Here is a 19,311-nt window from a genome sequence, read left to right as displayed (position 1 = left end):
CTCTTAATTAAATACAGAAGAAGGGAGGGAGTTTTGGGCAAAACTGCCCTCACCTTCTTCTACCTCGAGACAGAACAGGGGAGGGAGGGGGCAGCTCGACGGCGCCCTGGCCGGCGGCAGCTCGGGCCACGGCGGCAGCGGGGGTGTGGGGCAAAACGGAGAGGAGCTCAAGGGGGTTCGATTCCCCTACCTAGCTCGAGCGGGGGTGGCGTGAGCAGGCGGGGCGCCGGCGGCCGGTGGAGGCGGGCGGTGGCACTGTAGGGTCGGGGAGGGGGCTAGGGGCGGCGGTGGTGGTTGTGGAGCTTGAGGATGAGGTGGAGGGCCTATTTATAGGTGAGGCATGGCAAGGAGGAGGACGGGTCGCAGTGGAGGTGGCCGGCCGGCGAGGGGCAGCACTGTAGGGCTGCGTTAATGGCGTGGGGGCCGCTCTGGCGTCGCGGAGCGGCGCGGTGGTGCTGAGGCGACGGCGTGCAGGGGTGGGTGGTGGCGCGTAGTGGGGGAGGCGCATCCAGGGGAGGTGCGGCGGCCAATGGCGGGGCGGGGCGCCGGAGGCCGGCGGAGGCGGGCGCGTGCGCCGAGGCGGCAAGTGGGCACTGCTGCGCGCAGAGGAGGGGACGAGGTGGGGGCCAGGGGTGCTGGGGAGGGCGATGGCCGGCGCAGGCTCGAGCTCGGCTCTGCTCTGCAGCGCTGCTCGCGGGGGGAGGAAAGTAGGAGGAGGGAGAAGGAAGAAAGGGAAGGAGGGAGAAAAAAAGAAAAGGGAAAAGGAAAAAAGGAAAAAAAGAAAAGGAAAGGGAGAGAGGGAAAGAGAGAGCTGTCGGCGTGATTCGCGGCAGCGGAGGTCGCGGCGACGACCGCGGGACCGGTCAAGCACGCACAGCGGTCGGTTGGCCGTCAGCGCGCTGCGTGGCTTTGGCAGGAAGCGATGTGCACGCAGAACGAGGAAAGAAAACAAAAAGACGTGACGGTAATTGGTACGGGTGTCGGGACGGCGGGTCGTCGGGAAAGATTTTGGGAGATTAGGAACTCAGACGGAAAAAGATTTAGCTCAACGACAAAAATAGCTTTGAAAATTATTTTTAGCGAGTGATTTATTTTGGTGAATTTTCCAGGATGTCACAAAATCATATTACATACCAACAAATAAAAGAAACATGACTTGTTCTTCTTGCCTCCATTGTACTGGACTTGTCCTCACTGGCCACCTTGTCTTCGCAGGGACCTAGTGTTGATACCATTGTTGGTACGTGTCCAGTTGATGCTGAGTAGCAGATAGCCAATGGAAGACGTTGAAGCAAGGGGAAAGGAGATATATTAGACCCGTGGGCCGGAGGACGTCGCGACTGATGGAGCGTGAAATGGGCTGACAAATGTTGTGGGCCAGTTATCTCGTTGAGTCGTGTCTAGATCAAATCTGTTTTATAAAGTTTGTTTTCTTGTAAGCCAAGTCGTATCTAGCCGTGATTGGCAAGGGGGTATAGGGTTAGTCTATAAATAGCGGACCTCCGGCTTTTGTAAAGATTGATCAACAATATCCAACACAAACCGTACCTTTATCGCATTTACTTTTCATGGAGGCAGCTTCACCATAGGAATAGTAGAGTTTCTTTTCATGAGTCTTTTCAGCAAGCAGGGCTGCATCAGCTTTAATCTCCAGTTTGTTGGTAAGTTCCGAGTCGAATAACATGGGTACGCTGAAGGTTGACGGCGCATTGTTTCTATTGGACTAAGGTGGAGGCCCAAACCGATTCGACCTCGAGTCTGTTTTGGAGTACAGGAGCAGTCAATACTAAAGCAGACGCCCAGGTTGCATATGAGCTTGGATTTGGACATTCAAGATATGTAAGGAAAACTAACGAGAAGACCTTTCCAATGGTTCTTGTTTGAGGCCAAAATTCATCTGGAGTCGACAACAATTGTACGATCAATTTGGCGGTGTCCGGTTAGAGGGCCTAGTCGCTGGGTTAGGGAAGGCTTCCCCGTCAGACTGGTTGGCTCGTCTTGGCGGGCCCGAGTGTGACCTTGGCCCACGAGAGTGGAGGGCCCTGTCGAGGGGCTTTCTTAATTTTTACTTTTTTCGTCTCCTAAGTAGGCTTACTAGGGACCCCGGGTCCCTAGACCAATCAGAGGCCCATGAGCGGCTTTGTGATTTGTTTAATCGTGGAGTTGCTGATCGTTCCGTGATTCGTGATGCCTTACACCGTCCACAGCGATAGGATGAAATGGAGGAGTAAATCTACTGTTTGGCACTATAGATGTACTGTTTGGCACTGTAGACAGAGAGGGCGTGGGAAACGAGGCAAGAGCAAATTTGCTCTTGCTCTTGCCATTGTGGACAGCCTTACTAGCTCTTCCCACACCATGGCTTTCCAGGCGGTGGGGTGTCAGACTAGGAGCCCCCCTTACGTCAGCGAGTCAGGCGGGCTTCATCTAACGCCGTGTTTAGTTGCAAAAATTTTAGGGTGTAAAACACTGTAGTACTTTCGTTTGTATTTAGTAATTATTGTCCCGTCATAGATTAATTAGACTTATTAGATTCGTCTCGTGATTTACAAGCAAACTATGTAATTAGTTTTTTATTTTGTGTAGATTTAATACTTCATACATGTGTTGAAAAATTCGATGTGACGGACAATCTTGTAAAATTTTGGAATTTTGGATGCAACTAAACAGGGACTCTGGGTTCACAGTGATGGCACGGCAGGGGCACAGACGCGGAATCTCGAGGCCTGCTTGACAGGTCACAAGGGATTTCTTTCCTGTCCGGCTTGTGGTCGTTTCTCCCTCTATGACCGTGTTTGGTTACATTTCGTGGAAATACTGTAGCTTCTTTGACCGCTAATTTAGAGTATCAAATGAAGTCTAATTACAAAACCACCTCCACAACCCCCGTGTAAATCGCGAGACGAATCTAATGAGACTTTTGACCGCGCGATTAGAGGATGATTATGTAGCATCAATGTAGCAAATCATCAATTAATTACCGTCATTAGATTCATCTCGAAAAGTTACACTCATCCCTAAAAAAGTTTTGCAAATAGACTTCATTTAGTACTCCATGCATGCGAAATTCTCTTCTCGAGAAACGTGCGTGAAAAAAACCAAACACGGCCTATGAGGTGGAGTTTTTTCTTGAACAGCGTGTTTTGGTGCACAGACCCCCATGACACACCCAAGTGGCTATAAATGGAGGCGCCCTGATCTTCATTTTCGAACTCGTCTTGCTCGAGTTAGAGGTAGCTTTATAATGGAGTAAAGAAACGGCTGGAAATACCAATCGATATTAAAAGGGCACCACGCTGACTTAAGCAGGCCGTTCTTTTAAGAACTGATATTTTTTATCTTAGTTGCGGACTAAGGTCCCCTTATATATGAACTGTTACCGATAGGGTGTTTGCTAGTAGTGCTATACGTTCTTTCTTGTTAAACCTATAATTTAGCCTTGGATAAAAAGAAATTAAGACATGCAGAAAAAAAAATCAAGGTCGTGATGGGGCATTTTTTTTCAAATAATCACGAGGACTGATAAAAGTACTAGGAGGAGTACACTTGTCGGCCCTTTTCAAAGAGAAACTTATACAAGTCATGCATCAGAAATAGTACATAGGCATGGAGATTTTGCAGGAAATCGCGGCCAAATCATACATCACCTGCATATGGACGGAAGAGGGCGGCGAGAAAAACTTAGTACTCCCTCCGTTCCATAATATAAGTATTTCTTGGTTTGGTCAAAGTCAAATTTGTTTAAGTTTGACTATAAATAGTAAATAATTTATAAAAATTTATAAGATAAAAATAATATTACAAGATTTGTTATGAAAGCAATTATCATAATATATAAGTATTTATATTTAAAATAGTTCATTCACAAGAATATTGGTGGTCAAATTTGAACTAATTTGATTTTGACGAAATACTTATATTTTGGGACGGATGAAGTAATAAATAATATATATAAGCTTCAGTGACATACCCTATACCGTATACGTACTGTGTGTACGAGACTGGTAGCTACGACTAATTAAGCAAGCAAGGTAGCGATTGAGGTGCCCAGCATCTGTCATCTTGTAGACTTCATTAGTTAACTTGTACACATCAAAACATTTACTGTAATCTTGGTCAGCCGTCATATATCACGTACCACTGCTAGTAATAAGAAAAGAAGAGTTTTGAGCACTATTAGCTCGATCTCTAGCTCACTAGCTATAAGACACTGCGCCTCGCTCGCGATCACGGTGGCCAGAGGCATGCAAATGGAAGAGCAGCAGGGCAGCAGCATGGCCGCCGATCCGGCGACCGCAGTCCTAGTGGCGCTGATCGCGGCCGCCGCCACCGCCGTGGCCTTGCACCACCTCCTCTCCTGGTGGCGCCTGCAGGCCCCCCGGCTGCCCCCGGGCCCGACGAGCCTCCCGGTGATCGGGCACCTCCACCTGCTCCGGCCGCCGGTCCACCGCACCTTCCAGGAGCTGGCGTCCCGCGTGGGCCCGCTGATCCACATCCGCCTGGGCTCCACGCACTGCGTGGTGGCCAGCACCGCCGAGGTGGCCGGCGAGCTGATCCGCTCCCACGAGGGCAGCATCTCGGAGCGGCCGCTCACGGCGGTGGCGCGGCAGTTCGCCTACGGCTCGGCGGGCTTCGCCTTCGCGCCCTACAACGCGCACTGGCGCTTCATGAAGCGCCTCTGCATGTCGGAGCTCCTCGGCCCGCGCACCGTCGAGCAGCTGCGCCCCGTCCGCCGCGCCGGCGCCGTGGTGCTGCTGCGCGCCGCGCTGGCGGCGTCGGCGCGCGGCGAGGCGGTGGACCTCACCCGCGAGCTCATCCGCCTCGCCAACACCTCCGTCATCCGGATGGTCGCCAGCACCGTGCCCGGGAGCGTCGCCGACGAGGCGCAGGAGCTCGTCAAGGCCGTCGCCGAGCTCGTCGGCGCCTTCAACGTCGACGACTACATCGCCCTCTGCCGCGGCTGGGACCTCCAGGGCCTCCGCCGGCGGGCCGCCGCCGTCCACCGCCGCTTCGACGCGCTGCTGGAGGAGATCCTCAGGCACAAGGAGGAGGCCAGGGAGGCGCGGAGGCTCCTCGCGGCCGACGACGACCACAGGAAGGCCAAGGACGCCACGACGACGCACAAGGACCTGCTGGACATCCTCATGGACAAAGCCGAGGACAAGACGGCGGAGGTGAAGCTCACACGGGACAACATCAAGGCCTTCATCATCGTATGATTAATTTATTAATTATTTGTTTCCATGATTTACTTACTCTAGTCTTATATATGATGTATATATAAATATAATATAAACATCTACTAGGACGTGGTGACCGCTGGGTCGGACACGTCGGCGGCCATGGTGGAGTGGATGCTGGCGGAGCTGATGAACCACCCGGAGGCGCTGCGCAAGGTGGTGGCGGAGATCGACGCCGTGGTGGGCGGGGGCCGGATCGCCGGCGAGGCGGACCTGCCGCAGCTGCCGTACCTGATGGCGGCGTACAAGGAGACGCTGCGGCTGCACCCGGCGGCGCCCATCGCGCACCGGCAGTCGTCGGAGGCGATGGTGGTGCGCGGCTTCACCGTGCCGCCGCAGACCGCCGTGTTCATCAACATCTGGGCCATCGGGCGCGACCCGGCCTCCTGGGAGGAGCCCCTGGCGTTCCGGCCGGAGCGGTTCATGCCCGGCGGCGCCGCCGAGGGGCTGGAGCCCCGCGGGCAGCAGTTCCAGTTCATGCCGTTCGGCAGCGGCCGCCGGGGATGCCCCGGCATGGGTCTGGCGCTGCAGTCCGTGCCGGCCGTGCTGGCCGCGCTCGTGCAGTGCTTTGACTGGGCCGCCGGTGGCGACGGCCACCAGTTGATTGACATGGATGAGTCGGACGGCCTGGTGTGCGCTCGCAAGCAACCGCTCCTGCTCCGCCCCACACCTCGCCTCAACCCATTCCCGGCCGTCGTCTGATCGATCTAACTTGACTTTACTCCGTCGGCATGCATGCCGACTGCGACGATGTCGTCCTCTATGGTCGTCTATACATACACATCACTACCTACCGCCATGCACGGCGTGACAGTCATTTGTCCTTTGTCGTCGTCCTTGGTCATCCCGTTGGTTGATGAGCATATGCACGCGTCATCAATCAAGCTGGAAGCACACTGCGTGTTTCTTGGTGTTATGTTATAACTGCACCATCAATAAATTGTTTGAATTGGGAGGAATCATATGCGCAAAAGATTTGTGCATCTTGTATACTATAATCTATACTATAGAAGATAAAAAAATTGAGTTGCTTTCTCACCTGTATTAATCCAGCCATCCCTCTCACAAATCCTCTCTTAAATGTCCATATGGAAGGGCTAAGTGTTTAACAGAATTTGGTGGGAGATAAAAAAAAACATTAAGGTGAATGTTTCCGCCCAAAGTCAATATTTTTTCTCACCACGCGCGATGCTTACCCACCCGCGCGTACCCACGCCTGTTGCCTCTGGCGTCCTCCACGTCCGCGATCTCTCCTTCCTCCGCCCCCGCAAGGGCGACGGCGAGGCGGATGGGATGACCGAGGAACAGGAGGAGGAGAAGTACTTCGAGTGGCGGAGCTCCCTGGTCGAGAAGCTCGAAGGCATCGAGCTCAACCTGGAGGGAGTCAAGTTCAGGATGACAGTCGAGATCCCGCCGTCCGATGACTTCAAGGTGATGAAGAAGTCGTGGGAGGATTTCTACTCCTCCGAGCTACTCAATAGCAGTATGAACTGGTTCCTGTATTGTATTTTCTTGGTATTCCCTGCTAGGTGGAGTTGGGATTGACATTTGCTGGTATCAGGGAACCCGGTGAGGAAGATAGCGAAAAGGCCGGACACAATTGTTGTCTGTGGTGTGCAGTCCAGGTGGTTTGCGGATACAAGAGTATCATCCAAGCCATCTACACTGGTCACGCACACAATTTTCTCAGCACCAGGTAAAATAAGGTTGGTTTTGGTGTTCTCAGAATTTGGTTGGCTCATAACCCAGTGCCTGCGTTTTCAATGGGCTACAGCATAAATGAATTAGTGATGTAAGAAATGGAAGCTGCCAAAGCCTGAAGTCATCTAAACTAAATGGACATGATCTGCATTCGGCCTCTTATAAAAAACTAAAACACTGTTATTCCTTTTTCGATTCAATTTTGTCCGTCTCAGCAGCTTCTTGTTTTGTTTGTAGAACAACATTTATTCTCATGTGTCTTATGTTATCCTGAAAAGTGCATACTGCTACTGAATTGATACGCATAGAATATCTAAGTTTTGCAGGTAGCTTCCTCAATGTGTTATTCTTATTCCTCTCGGAAATAGCATCTATTTGAATCCTTACAAGAATCTTGCCTTCGAAATTTGCTTCCTGATTAGTGGCAGCAACATGCCCGCGAAGTGTTTGTTGAAATGCTAGAATGCATCTGCTTTCAGATATTGCATATATAGTATGCATACGATTGCATTTGTTATATAAAACACAAATGCTCATTGTTTTGATATTGCTTAGACAATTAAAAAATCAACACAGATCATAGACTAATTCGATTCTTGCATATATAACTTGGTTGAATAATTTTTTAAGTGCCTTCCTACACAATTCATTGTAGGAGTAGCTAACCTTCCTACACAATTCATTGGAGGAGAAGATGATAGATGCCTAGAGTTTTTTATTAATCTTTGTTGAACAAATTTGAAATAAAGGATAAGTTGCCAATCATTAAGTGCAAAGTAGATCTTATATTTACTTAATTTTCTTCTAGGTGAAAAAACAATTAGATGAAAAAAATGTTATGCTGGGATCAAACATTGCTATTTTTTATGTTATTTTTTCTTCTTTTGGCAGATCATAGGTTTTTACATTGGACTTTTGGAAGAGTGGACAGAAAGGTTTCTTAAATGTCATTTATTCTGTACATTCTTTTACAGTCAAGATCGCATTTTTGCTTTCCGTACTGCATATATAGAATCCTGTTCAAAATGTTGGGCCTATCATCACAATAATCCCATTATAAGTTTGATCAGTGGTTCATGTTTTGCTGAAATGGACATAACTGATAATACTCTACTGATTCATTGGCAGCAAGTTCGATTTGCATTTATTTGTTGGAATTCTGATGTTAGGAGGGAACTAATAAGATGTAGCCTATTGGTTCACAATTAGGTTTTAATCATATAGATGAATTTCTCATTAATCCATTTTCTTATCTATAGAATTGTGAGTTTTATGTTTTCTTTAAGTGAGTTTCTTTGAAAATATTTGTTTTACAGCAGGGTCTCCCTTCAGGTGTTGATTTTAGTAATATTTACATTCTGAGTTCGGGCCCATCCTAAGCTTTGATCAAGTGGTTCAGGAGGCGGAGAAGCGTGGGTTCAGCTGCCCAGCTTGCCCGCGAACATGGTCGAGATGGCCAATAGCGTTGGGATTCAGAAGTTGCTGCTGCTCAGATACCTGGAACTGCAGGTAAGCTTTGCCGTGTTCTCAACTTCTCATTGTTGATAGCATAAGTCTGTACGGGGTTCCGCTGACATGAAATTGCTCCACTGGTTGGGTGTGGAAGGCGTCAGCCTGGCCCCTAGGTCCTGCCATTAGGCCCTGCACACTTCTCCGGAACAGGATGCTGATTGATCCTGACAGAGGTAGGTTCAGCTATTTGTTTTCACCAGTATTGTGCATTGATATTGATGATTGTTTGTCTGTATGGTTTTGTTCATGTGTCCCGTGGGATATGTCAGATAGTTATCTGTTATCAATACGTGTTGTGCGATATTTGCACAGGTTCATAAGAGGAGTTTTGGTCAGAGTTCGAGTTGTATGCAGCGGATATGTTGGTAGTAGTAGTTACTAATGTAGCTTTAGTTGGCATGTTGGCACCATACGTTCGATTCAGTGGTGGATCTGGATCAGAAGGTCTCCTTGGCCGTGTAAGGTATGCTTATGATGCCCTCCCAAATTTACTTTGCTTTGCTTACGGATGGTGGTATACATCTAACAATTTTTTTTATTTGTGTAGGATTATACATGGTGCATCTATTATTGGATCTTGGGTAAAATTTTTCTTTAACCATGGTTGCTTGTAGTTTAAATGTGATCGCTTTATCGAATTACAGAAGCTTAAGATATTATTTCATTCTCAAATAGACCACCTTGTCATCAGCTTTATCGGATTACAGAAGCACGAGGGTTTGTTATTTTCCTTCATGTAATATTTCTTTATTTTTCTTTGCATATGCTCTGGTACCCAAAAGTGTAATTGCGGACTGTTAACACATCATTGCCACTAAAGGATTCATTTTCAAGTTTCTTGTGTTTGATCAATCCAATAATTTGGCGCAGAGTTGGCTAATCTTATCAAGCAATGACAAGCCTTGCATCTGTAAGCTGTCCAACCTAGCCTGAAGCTCTTGGTCAAGGCGAATTGAGCAGAAGGTTGCTCCATTTTCAGCACCTTGCATACGATTTAAGAGTGCAATATTCCATTGTCCACTTCAAGCATCAATTGTGCTACCATTGTGTACAAGTATTTACCCCTCCATATTCACTGATAAAATATCTTTTATGCCATAATATGCATCGTGCAGCTATAAATATTTATTTCTGACAATATTAATATGTCTTATTTGTGAATATTGATACATGTGCAGGTGGGCTAATAATGAAGAAGATTTTGGTGTACCCAGAGGTTGAGTGAGAAATATGAATGGATCTTGCTACATTTTTAGACCATATTTTAAATTCTGGTGTTGCATCAATTAAACCATATTTTAAATTCCTGTACCAAGTTCATATGTTGGCTTTGGTATAATATTTTTCTTGAACTATTATTATTGTTAATTTTATTATGTTAATCTGTCCATTAGGTGTTGACATATATATATTCTTGATCTGTCCACTTGGTGGAACTCTTACAACCATGGAGTATATTATGTACCTCCGTAGAGTTGATATAGAATTAGTTTCAAACACGTGCCCAGGCACGTGCATAACCACTAGTTGTGATTAAGGTAGAAAAGTTTGTTACAGACAATACCCTTCAAGCGAGTACCCTAGGATAGGGTCTACAGGATTATAGTTGTGGGCTGGACCATCTTAACTAGAAAAACTATGGAATTAAATTCCTAGTAATTAAATAAAATTGTGCATGGAAATCATTTGAACACGAGCGAATGAGTGATTTGGAGCTTCATTGTACTCCAATTTATTTGGATTTTTCTAGTACGAGATCTGAATGAGTCCGATCCTTGTTTCAAATTTTCATCACAATCTTTTTTAGACCAAAACCTGGCCGTGCTCTGTATCAGGTAGAGCGGCCATGTAAATAAAAATTGACGGCCATCGGATCGCGCATGGACGGAGTGGTTGTTTAAATGAGAGGGAGTTTTGCAAAAAGACCCCTCCAAATGAACATGCAATCCGCTTTCCTTGGATATTTTACAAAACAAACCTCATTACCTCATTCGAATCCGCAATGCTTTCCCTGGTTATTTTACTGAAGAATCCTTTTTATACCCAAATAAATTACATACCAAATCAAATAGACGAGGACCATTTGTGCGTGGCAACGCCACACCCAAATTAATATACTTAAGGATATACATCTTATATATATATATATATATATATATATATATATATATATATATATATAAGGCCCGCCTACTCCAATGCAGCCCAGCCCAACCCAACCTAGCCCAGCAGCATCTTCATTTTCCTTTGTCACAGCAAAGCCGGCCCAGCTTCTCTTTGGCTTCTTCGCCAGCTGCGGCGGCGGCTGCCTTCCGAGGATCCCGTTGCCGCTGCCATCACGGCGCCCCCTGCGTCTCCTTACTTCTTGGACACCGTACCGGCGCCGGCGAGCGCTACGGCGGCTGGCCGGGCGGCCTGGTGAACTTGGCCAAAGCTTTGATTTATTTGAATCCCGGGGGCACCCAAGCCTCCGCCAAACGCTGGTTCAATTGCGTTCCCCAACATTCGAAGCTTGAGACGCGCGAGAACCTGCTCGAGATCCATATCCACGGCGCGACCGCCGTCTTCCTCGCCGCAGATCTCTCCATCTCCTCGGTGAGCCCCCTATCCCTTCGATCCCCCGTGTTCGTTCCCAGAATTGGAATCATCAAACACAGTGTATGTATGCGTTGCGTACCCAAAAGATACTCAGCAAGAAATTAAGATCATATATCTTGGAGACTTACTGAAGCTGCAGCAAGGATATGTGGACTACTTATCGATCAAAACGCGTGCGTCTTAATTTTGTTCATATATATGTGGGGACTTGTTTTCTGCAAGAATAATCTGCATGTTTGTGACTATATATAGATGACTTTAGTTTTCCACAATGAAACCAAATAAAAAGTCGATTTATTGCTGAACGGAACTTGATTTATTGCTTGCGCATCGAATTCCATTCCGCTTATATTAATTAGGATCAAAGAAGTTCATGCATTAATAACAAGCATTTTTCGACTGCATGCTGGACAAGAAGCAAGGTGCTCGATCATATATATAACTCGATATGCGTAGACGCTACGTGAGAATGGACGGCGTGAGGGCCGAACACCCAAAAGACAAAAGACGACACTACTAGTTCATGCATATAAATTAAATAGCTACTATAGTTCATGCATATAAATAGCCTTATATCTAGAACTAAAAATGACTCCATCGACCTATCGATACTTAGCTTGACACTAGCTTAGATGCATGCTACCTAACATATAATAAGATCGAGTTCAACCTCTACTGACGATAGCAAGCTAGCAGTGGACAATATGCAAAAGAAGGTACGTGGTAGTAGGTGCGGCCGCGTGACGTCAGAGGCGGAGCTTGGCCCGACGTCTGCCGGCTTTGGCCGCCATGTATGCGGCGCTGTGGTCCGCGAACACCTCCGGCCACACTCTCTTGGATGCCCTGAAGAGCTCCCTCTCGCGGTGCGGCGCCTCCGGCGGGAGCCTGCCGCCGTTGTCCTTGGCGATGCCCGCCGTCGTCGCGAACTTCTCCTTGAGGCGGTTCATCTTGTTGGAGAGCACATGCACGTCCAGGTCGTCAACGCGGCCGCGGCTGAAGGCGCGCCCGCCGCCTCGGATATCCTCGAGGATGTACCTAGCCTGGGGGACCACGCCGAGGTTGTCCTTGCGGAGGTCGGCCATGGTGGCGAGGAGCGCGAGCTCGTCGTTGAGGCTCCACTGCGTGGGGGCCTTCCTCTTGCGCTGGCTGATCGCCCCGCCGCCGCTGCCCGATGAGAGCCCGGACGTGGCGGCAGAGGGCGGCGGCGGGGATCGACGGCGGAGCGGCGCCGCACTTATCGCACGCTGGCTTTTGGTGTTGCCGGCCGTGCCGCTGCCGCCCCAGTTGGACGAGGCGGTGACGGTGGAGACCAGTGGGCGGACGGGCGGCGGGGACGGACGACGCCGGCGCGGCACCGCAGATCTCCTCGGCTGGCTCGTGGCGGTGTTGGTCGTGCCGCTGCCGCCCCAGTAGGACGACGAAGCCGCGACCAGTGGGGACGGACGCTGGAGCGGCACCGCACTTCTCGTCAGCTGGATCGTGACCTCGTCGTCCGTGCCGCCGCTCAGGTCGGACGAGGCCGCGACGGTGGCGACCGGTGAGCGGATGGGCGGGGACGGACGCCGGCGCGGCGCCGCACTTCTCGTCGGCTGGATCGTCGTGGCGTCGTCGGCCGTGCCGCTGCCGCCCCAGTCGGATGAGGCGGAGACCCGTTGTGAGGAGAAGGGCGGGGACGGATGCCGGCGCGGCCCCGTACTTCTCGTCCGCTGGCTGCTCCTGGCGTCGTCGGCCATTCCGCTGCCGCCCCAGTCGGACAAGGCGGGGACCTGTGAGAGGAAGGACGGGGACGGATGCCGGCGCGACGCCGCACTTCTCGTCGGCTGGCTGCTCCTGGTGTCGTCGGCCGTGCCGCCACTCGTGTCGGAGAAGGCCGCGACGGGGGCGACCGGTGAGCGGACGGGAGACGACGGGCGCCGCGGCGGCGGCGCGGCACTTATTCTCGTCGGCTGCTGGGTCGTGGCCTCGATCAGGGTCGTGCCGCTGCTCATGACGGACGAGAACGCGACGGTGGCGGCCGGTGAGCGGACGGGCGGGGACGGACGCCGCCGCGGCGCAGCACTTATTCTCGTCGCCGGTGACGACGGACGCTGGCGCCGCGGCGGCGTCCTCGCGCGGCTCATGGCCTCGTTGCTGTCGGACGACGATCGGACGCCGACGGGGGAGGGCGCGGACACTTCGGAGGACGACGAGACGTCGATGACGGGCACGGCCAGATCGGAGTCGGAGGAGTTGATGGTGATGGTGGGGGCGGCGGCGCGCTGGCCGCGGCGGGAAGGGAAGGACGGCGGGATCGTGGGCGCCATGGCTGGGATGGATGGATCCATTCGGCGGTGGATAGCTTCCTCATTTGTAGGGCTGGAGGGAGAAACGGCGGCGCTGGTTGCGCTCCCGCCCGCGCGCGCGCTCTCTTTTGCTCCGCGTCCCGCCTTTTTTTTTCATTCTTTTTGGGGGAAAAACAACGCGCGCGCGCGCCATTTTGATGCATCGCCTTGCTGCTGATTCGTCTCCTGTGGTTCATCCATGGGCAATTTATACGTAGGAATACTTCTTCATTGCAAATACTCTATTTAGAAAGAGAGATTATATATTATATATGGCAGCCATTTCCTTCTCTCCAAGCAAGATCCTTTCTATTCAACAACCATTCGACAAACCTTTTGCTTTTTTTTAATTAATAACAAAATCGCAATCATATAGCTGGTTCGAATTTCAGGTGGGCGGAAGGGAAAAAAAAAAACAACGCGCGTAGTAATAGGATAGCAATTTGGCTTGAATTTCATGTTGGCATGATGTGCCTGAATGCTACTTTCTTAGCATTTCACAACGGCAAAATGATGCGCTAAAACACATCCATGACATCGCACACACAAAAGAGAAATACCAACAGAACTTGATCTTCACTCAACGGATGACGGATTTATAAAGTACGGTACAAACAAACCATAAACAACACCTACTCAAACACACAGAATGTCTGATCCAGCACGCCAAAACGAAACAAGAACAGAAATGACATTTATTCATTCAGCCTTGATCTTTGTACATATCTAGAACGCATATTTGTATAAAGAAAAATATTTACGGAGGTCAAAGCAGAGATCATCATATAATTAACCTACTAGGCTGTAGTGTCCCTATCTTTTCATTCTGCTGTGAGCGAGTCAATTCATAACTAGCTAGCCGCTAACTCTTGTTCTACCTGCTGTGTTCCCATCCCATCACTCTATGGTGTAGTCTGCACAAAACATTAGCAGTCACTGTCAGTCATCAGAGTCCGAAGACGAACTAGAGCTGCCTGCCGTCGCGCTCCTCCGATCTTGGATTGCTGGCACCAGTTGCTGCCGGGGATCGCGGAAAGACGACGATGCCTGCGAAGGCTGCCTGCCCTTTGACCCTGATCCAGCTCCTGCTGCCGAAGGTTTCTTGTTAGAAGCAGCCTTGGCGGCCGCCTCTTTCACCTCTCTGCACACCTTGTCCAGCATTCCCAGGAAGTCGCGCACGATGACAAACAGCCGCAGGCCCTCGTCCTTCCCTGTGCTCCCGTGGAAGTAGTCCACCGTGGTGCGCACGAGCGCGCGTAGCTTCTTTTCCTCCTCTAGAAGGTGGGTCACCCGCACCTGAGACTGCTCGATGAACTGGGTCAGCTTCCGATGGAACCCGCTGTCCTCGTCTAAGCTCTTCATGCCTGTGTTCAGGAACTCGTTGGCCTTCACCAGCTTGTGCCCCAAGCTCGCCACTGAGATAGTCAGGGCATCCGAGTCCAGGCATGCCGCCTTGCGCACGTTCTGGAGGTCGTCGCTCAGGCTGGAAACGACGCCTAGGCCTAGCTGCTTGTAGTGCTCCGTGTCATCACTGACGTCCTCAGTGAGATCATCAGAGGTCACGCTGGACATGCTGCTATTGCTCTGCTCTTTGGCAGCCCGCACAGCGCGCACACCCTCTGAGCGAATTATCTCCTGGACAACAAAATGCAACAGCGTTGTCTTGCCATCGACCCCCTTCACATCCGAGAGCTTCAGGAGGGTGTCCAGCTTAAATGCCTGGGCGCCCCCTCGAAAAGTGCCGTCGTTCATTCGGTTACCAGTCTTGAGTACAGCCTCCAGCAGCTTCTTGAATAGACGGCTGTTCCTGACCTCATGGCAGGCCACCTTTTCAAAAGAAAAAAAAAGTGCAATTCAATAAAACTATCAGCATTTCCTTGCCATTATCAGACACTTATATCCTCTCTTCTTTCTCTACAAAATGACTTCTTGATAGCTTAATAAGTATTACTACTGAAGCCAGCATACCTTCAGGGTTTTAAATGACTGCTCTGCATTCGCAGCTTCCTCCGGCAAACTGGACATGAAAAGCAAAACATCCAGGCGCTGGTAGAGATAAGGGATGTCAATGATTGTCCTCAAGAATTGCTCCGCAGGACCCAGTTGGGTGAGCTCTCCGGTGTACAGCCGAAGCCTAAGCTCCTCGTCGCTAGTTGGAGTCCACCTTATCAAGGTTTGTATCAAATCAGTGGGAAGTTCATGCCCTGCATCAAATTACCCATTAATTTAAGGTACATTGTTTTTGTCGACTACATAATACAAGAAGAGGCCCATAAGATGGCTGGTTTTACCTTCCATAACTGCATTGCGTACTTCTTCAGCTGAAACACTCAATGCCTTCAATGATATCGCTAAGTTCTGCGCCTTTTTAGCATCGAGTATCCTAACAAATTGAGGGACATCCTTTGCTGCATCCTTTTTGCCATCGCCACTTTTCTTGTCAACAGCGTGACAACCAAAAAGACTCTCAATCATCTCCTCGTTAAACCTATCAATGAATTGACAAGTGGAAAAGTTAATATCACTGACTAACCTGACGTTCTCAATCTTTGGTTAGTAGCAATAGCAAGCAAGTAGTAAAGACAGGTGCCCGGTGCAAATACAACAACAATAATCATGTCACAGTAAGCTACGTTCAGGGTGGTTGGCAAGCTTACTGGAAGGATCCTGCTTTAATTTGATCCCACACCATTGCTTGATCCGGATTCGCAGTAACTTTATCCCAAAAGAATGGCTTCAGCTTTGTTTTATTAGAGTCTGCCGCGGAAGGACCGGCAACGTTTCCTGCCTTCTTCAACGGTGGAGGCCCGCGTGCTTTTGGAGGACCGGGCATCGCTGGTGGTGGAGGTCCAGCTCCAGGTTTAGATGGTGGCGGTGGAGGTCCAGGTCCGGCTGCAGGCCTGGGAGCAGGAGGTGGGGGTGGTCCTGGTGGAGGCGGATTGCTTGAACCAGCAGCTGCTGGCAACTTTGGAGGAGGTGGTGCAGACGGTGCAGGCGGCGCAGGTGGTGCAGATGGTGGAGGAGGAACCTTTAGGAGAGGGGGTGGTGGTGGTGGCGGTGGTGCTGGATCTGCTGCAGGTTCACAAGTGCTCTCGCTAGCATTACTAGAAGGAGTTTGAGCAGCAGCTTTCACATCCTGAGAATTAGTAGAGGTCACTGGACATCCAGCAACGGTGCTTATTTCATAAGAGCTTAGCTTCAACGCCTGTGCATTGCTACGTCGCTCAAACTCCGACTTCATTGACATTTCTCTTGCTGCTGCCTTCTTAGGTAATACAAATTCCTTATGCTCGGTCTCTGAAGAATTGATTGACAATGCCCCCAACCGGTTGACATCAATTGGGGAAGAGCATGACTTGCGAGAAGAACCTGTTGCATTTAGGAACAAAGCATGAATTGACTGGTATACTATGCTTCAAGTAAGCATTACTCTCTCTTTGTGTGTGAAAGACCTACAACAAAACATCTATGCAAGAGAGAAATTGGACAAACTGAAAAAGAGAAAACAAAAGCTATTGTGTTTAGTTTTGTAGCACCTGATAAATCGCTCAAATTCAGCAGTGGTTTATCATCATATGATGATGCTGAATCATCGGTTCCACGACAAGCACAACAGCACAGACCAATAAGAGCCACCAATGCTATACAGGCCACTGACAAACCAGCGATAACAGTGCCACTGTTGTCCTTGCTCTTGCCTTTTGGCTCTGGTTTAGAACCCTTTTTGATACTAGTGACTAGTGGGCGAGCTTCTGATTCGAAAGACAAAACACTTCTTATTGCCTGTTTTTCTGAAGGTGGGGGTGGAGCAATGGCAGATGCTCCTTCAAGTAAAAGTCTTTTTTTCATTGCAAAAGGAGGGTTGATACTGTTAGAGTTGAGAAATAAGTTCCTGGTTTTCTCCTGCTGCTTCTGCTGTCCATGTTCAGAGAAAGGGGAATTATGCTTGTTTAAGCAGTCCACAAAGATGCTGGCAACTTCTGCAGGCAACAAACTAGCAGTGATTGCTTCCTCAACACTGATCTTCCGAGGAGAGGACTTCTTATTATTTGTTCTATAGGAATTGCCAATAGTGCTGAATAGAAGGCTATAATGGGACTTGTTTCTAACATCTTGAGGAATTCTCAAGTTTAGATAGCAACTGAGCCATAATTGTTCCACCTGTGTTTAATGTAATGTATGAGAAATAACAGTTAGTAAGAGTGGGCATGGCAATTTTAACTTCTGAATGTATCAATGGTGATGCAGGCATCAGTTAGTGAAAAGCAGGTGTTTCGCCTCTATAAAAAATAACTAAATATGACCATAGAAGTATTTCAAATAAAGTGACTAGATTCAGTGATATTGACAGAGAACTACACAGATTCAGACTGGGCAACACTTATTTCTATGAACCGCAGCAGTGTTTCATTATTACTGTCCTCCAAACCTGCTCAATTTATCTAAGGGAAACAACACAGCAACTGTGGAACTTGGTACACACATCACGTTACAGGGATATAAGTGATATATGAATGCAGAGCATTGGTCATTACCGGTTCATCTTGTCTTGGGATTGCAAGAGACGGCAGGGAGGCTGGTGGCCAGAACAAGCTAGTCCTGGTCGCACCAACGAGCTGCAGCAGCAGAAAAATGAGGCATGCGCTGAGGAGCCATCTGAATTTGCTCCTCGGCCACCTCATCCTATATACAATTTGCTTTGGCTTCTACAGCTCAATTGGCCACGAAATTAACCGGCCATTGCTCCCTTCCTCGATGGGGATCACTGCAGTTGCCTCAAGGATGCCCAAAGATTAATTAATTAATTCCTCCCGTCAAAAAGATTAATTCATTCCTCGCCTGATACCCCTCACCTTAGAGTTCGGCGTTGATGTTTAGGCCCCCAATGTTAGCCGCAAATTCGACAATTCGATAGAATACTTGCACCCAGGATCGCTCCTTGTTGCTGGATCTAGCCTCTACATGTCGCGCGGCAAATCCGCCACAAAGGCCAGAGGAAAGACAAGATGATGGCGGATCAGAACAAATTCCAGAAGGCAAATCAGATTTCATCCATCGCAGAAGAAATTCGTGGGGGGAAGAGAGAAAAACCTGCGATTCTTGGCGGCTTCGATCCAATTTCCACGGAAAATAATAATTGAGCCGCCGCCAATCTAGGAGCCCGGGCAGGAGCATGATACGGCGGGGATGGGAACGGAAAAAAGAGTAATTTCTTTGCCATTGTTGCTGACTTGATCCTCCGTTTCCAACCTTGGCATCTATTTTTGGGTGGGGAATGCATGCTCAAGTGGCACCTGTGAGCAGAGGTGAGAGAGATCCAACAAGAGGTTGCCCTCGATGTCAGGAGCAGCCACCATTTTCAGCAACATTGCAGAAATAAAGCACGTTTACCCTGCTTTTTTTTTTCTCTTTTGGGTTTCGTGCTTCTAGCGAAAAGCTACTTTCCAAATTCTACAAATTTTTTTATTTCTCGGCGGTAAACTATTTCTTTTAAAATTCAATTACGTTGCAAATTGTATTGCGATTTAATTTTAAAATATATTAATATCTACCTTATTAAATAAATGCACTGTCAAAAATAGACTTATGCATATCTAGCGAAACTAGTTTGATATGATACCACCTTAGTTCTTAAATATATCACAGTATCTAAACTTTAATCAACAATATTTTATAAATAAATTAGTTAATTTGAATTAAAAAGTAACACTAGTCCATCATCTAAAATACTTTAGATTTAAATTGAAGATTTACATGTTTGCATAAATATTTATAAAATGTAGTGAAATGAGTAAAAAATCAAAGGCGTTATATATGTAAGAAAGGAGGTAGTAGATATTTGTGTGTGTTTTTATAAAAGCTTGATCAAATCTAGAACACAAATTGATTTGGATTAACCAAAACAGCTTACAACTTGGAATGTTGAGAGTATACATTAT

The 19,311-nt window shown here is 48.6% G+C and overlaps 4 protein-coding genes across 6 annotated transcripts; 2 read left to right on the top strand and 2 right to left on the bottom strand.

Annotated features, from left to right (window-relative positions):
* The first annotated feature begins 4,228 nt into the window (after nt 1–4,228).
* LOC120639519 (cytochrome P450 93G1-like) lies at nt 4,229–6,292 on the top strand. The gene is made up of 2 exons (XM_039915374.1): nt 4,229–5,213; nt 5,307–6,292. Exons 1-2 carry the CDS (start codon nt 4,245–4,247, stop codon nt 5,940–5,942), a joined length of 1,605 nt encoding a protein of 534 aa, XP_039771308.1. The 5' UTR covers nt 4,229–4,244; the 3' UTR covers nt 5,943–6,292.
* Nucleotides 6,293–6,413: 121 nt separating this feature from the next.
* On the top strand, nt 6,414–8,744 carry LOC120639520. Of its 2 annotated transcripts, XM_039915376.1 has the most exons (5): nt 6,414–6,723; nt 6,802–6,936; nt 7,833–7,876; nt 8,258–8,450; nt 8,548–8,744. In XM_039915376.1, exons 1-4 carry the CDS (start codon nt 6,429–6,431, stop codon nt 8,318–8,320), a joined length of 537 nt encoding a protein of 178 aa, XP_039771310.1. In that variant the 5' UTR covers nt 6,414–6,428; the 3' UTR covers nt 8,321–8,450; nt 8,548–8,744. The 2 variants fall into 2 exon arrangements, with proteins under 2 accessions (XP_039771310.1, XP_039771311.1); XM_039915377.1 differs by lacking the exons at nt 8,258–8,450; nt 8,548–8,744 and having other exon boundaries at nt 6,802–6,946; nt 7,833–8,195.
* Nucleotides 8,745–11,797: 3,053 nt separating this feature from the next.
* LOC120643028 (serine/arginine repetitive matrix protein 1-like) lies at nt 11,798–13,354 on the bottom strand. The gene has a single exon (XM_039919567.1). The coding sequence runs from the start codon at nt 13,352–13,354 to the stop codon at nt 11,798–11,800; it is 1,557 nt and encodes a 518-aa protein (XP_039775501.1).
* A 691-nt stretch (nt 13,355–14,045) lies between these two features.
* On the bottom strand, nt 14,046–18,748 carry LOC120639518 (formin-like protein 18). 2 transcript variants are annotated; one of them, XM_039915373.1, is made up of 8 exons: nt 18,464–18,748; nt 18,226–18,330; nt 17,908–18,147; nt 16,909–17,533; nt 16,030–16,741; nt 15,664–15,860; nt 15,341–15,576; nt 14,046–15,199 (listed from the first exon to the last, which is right to left on the bottom strand). In XM_039915373.1, the coding sequence occupies exons 3-8, from the start codon at nt 18,052–18,054 to the stop codon at nt 14,312–14,314; spliced, it is 2,805 nt and encodes a 934-aa protein (XP_039771307.1). In that variant the 5' UTR covers nt 18,055–18,147; nt 18,226–18,330; nt 18,464–18,748; the 3' UTR covers nt 14,046–14,311. The 2 variants fall into 2 exon arrangements, with proteins under 2 accessions (XP_039771307.1, XP_039771306.1); XM_039915372.1 differs by having other exon boundaries at nt 17,908–18,137.
* Between the last annotated feature and the right edge of the window lie 563 nt (nt 18,749–19,311).

This window comes from Panicum virgatum, chromosome 7K (assembly GCF_016808335.1).
Source record: "Panicum virgatum strain AP13 chromosome 7K, P.virgatum_v5, whole genome shotgun sequence".
In the NCBI taxonomy this organism is placed as follows: domain Eukaryota; kingdom Viridiplantae; phylum Streptophyta; class Magnoliopsida; order Poales; family Poaceae; genus Panicum; species Panicum virgatum.
The sequence above is the reverse complement of the archived record's forward strand: the minus strand, read 5'-3'. Positions and strand labels throughout refer to the sequence as shown.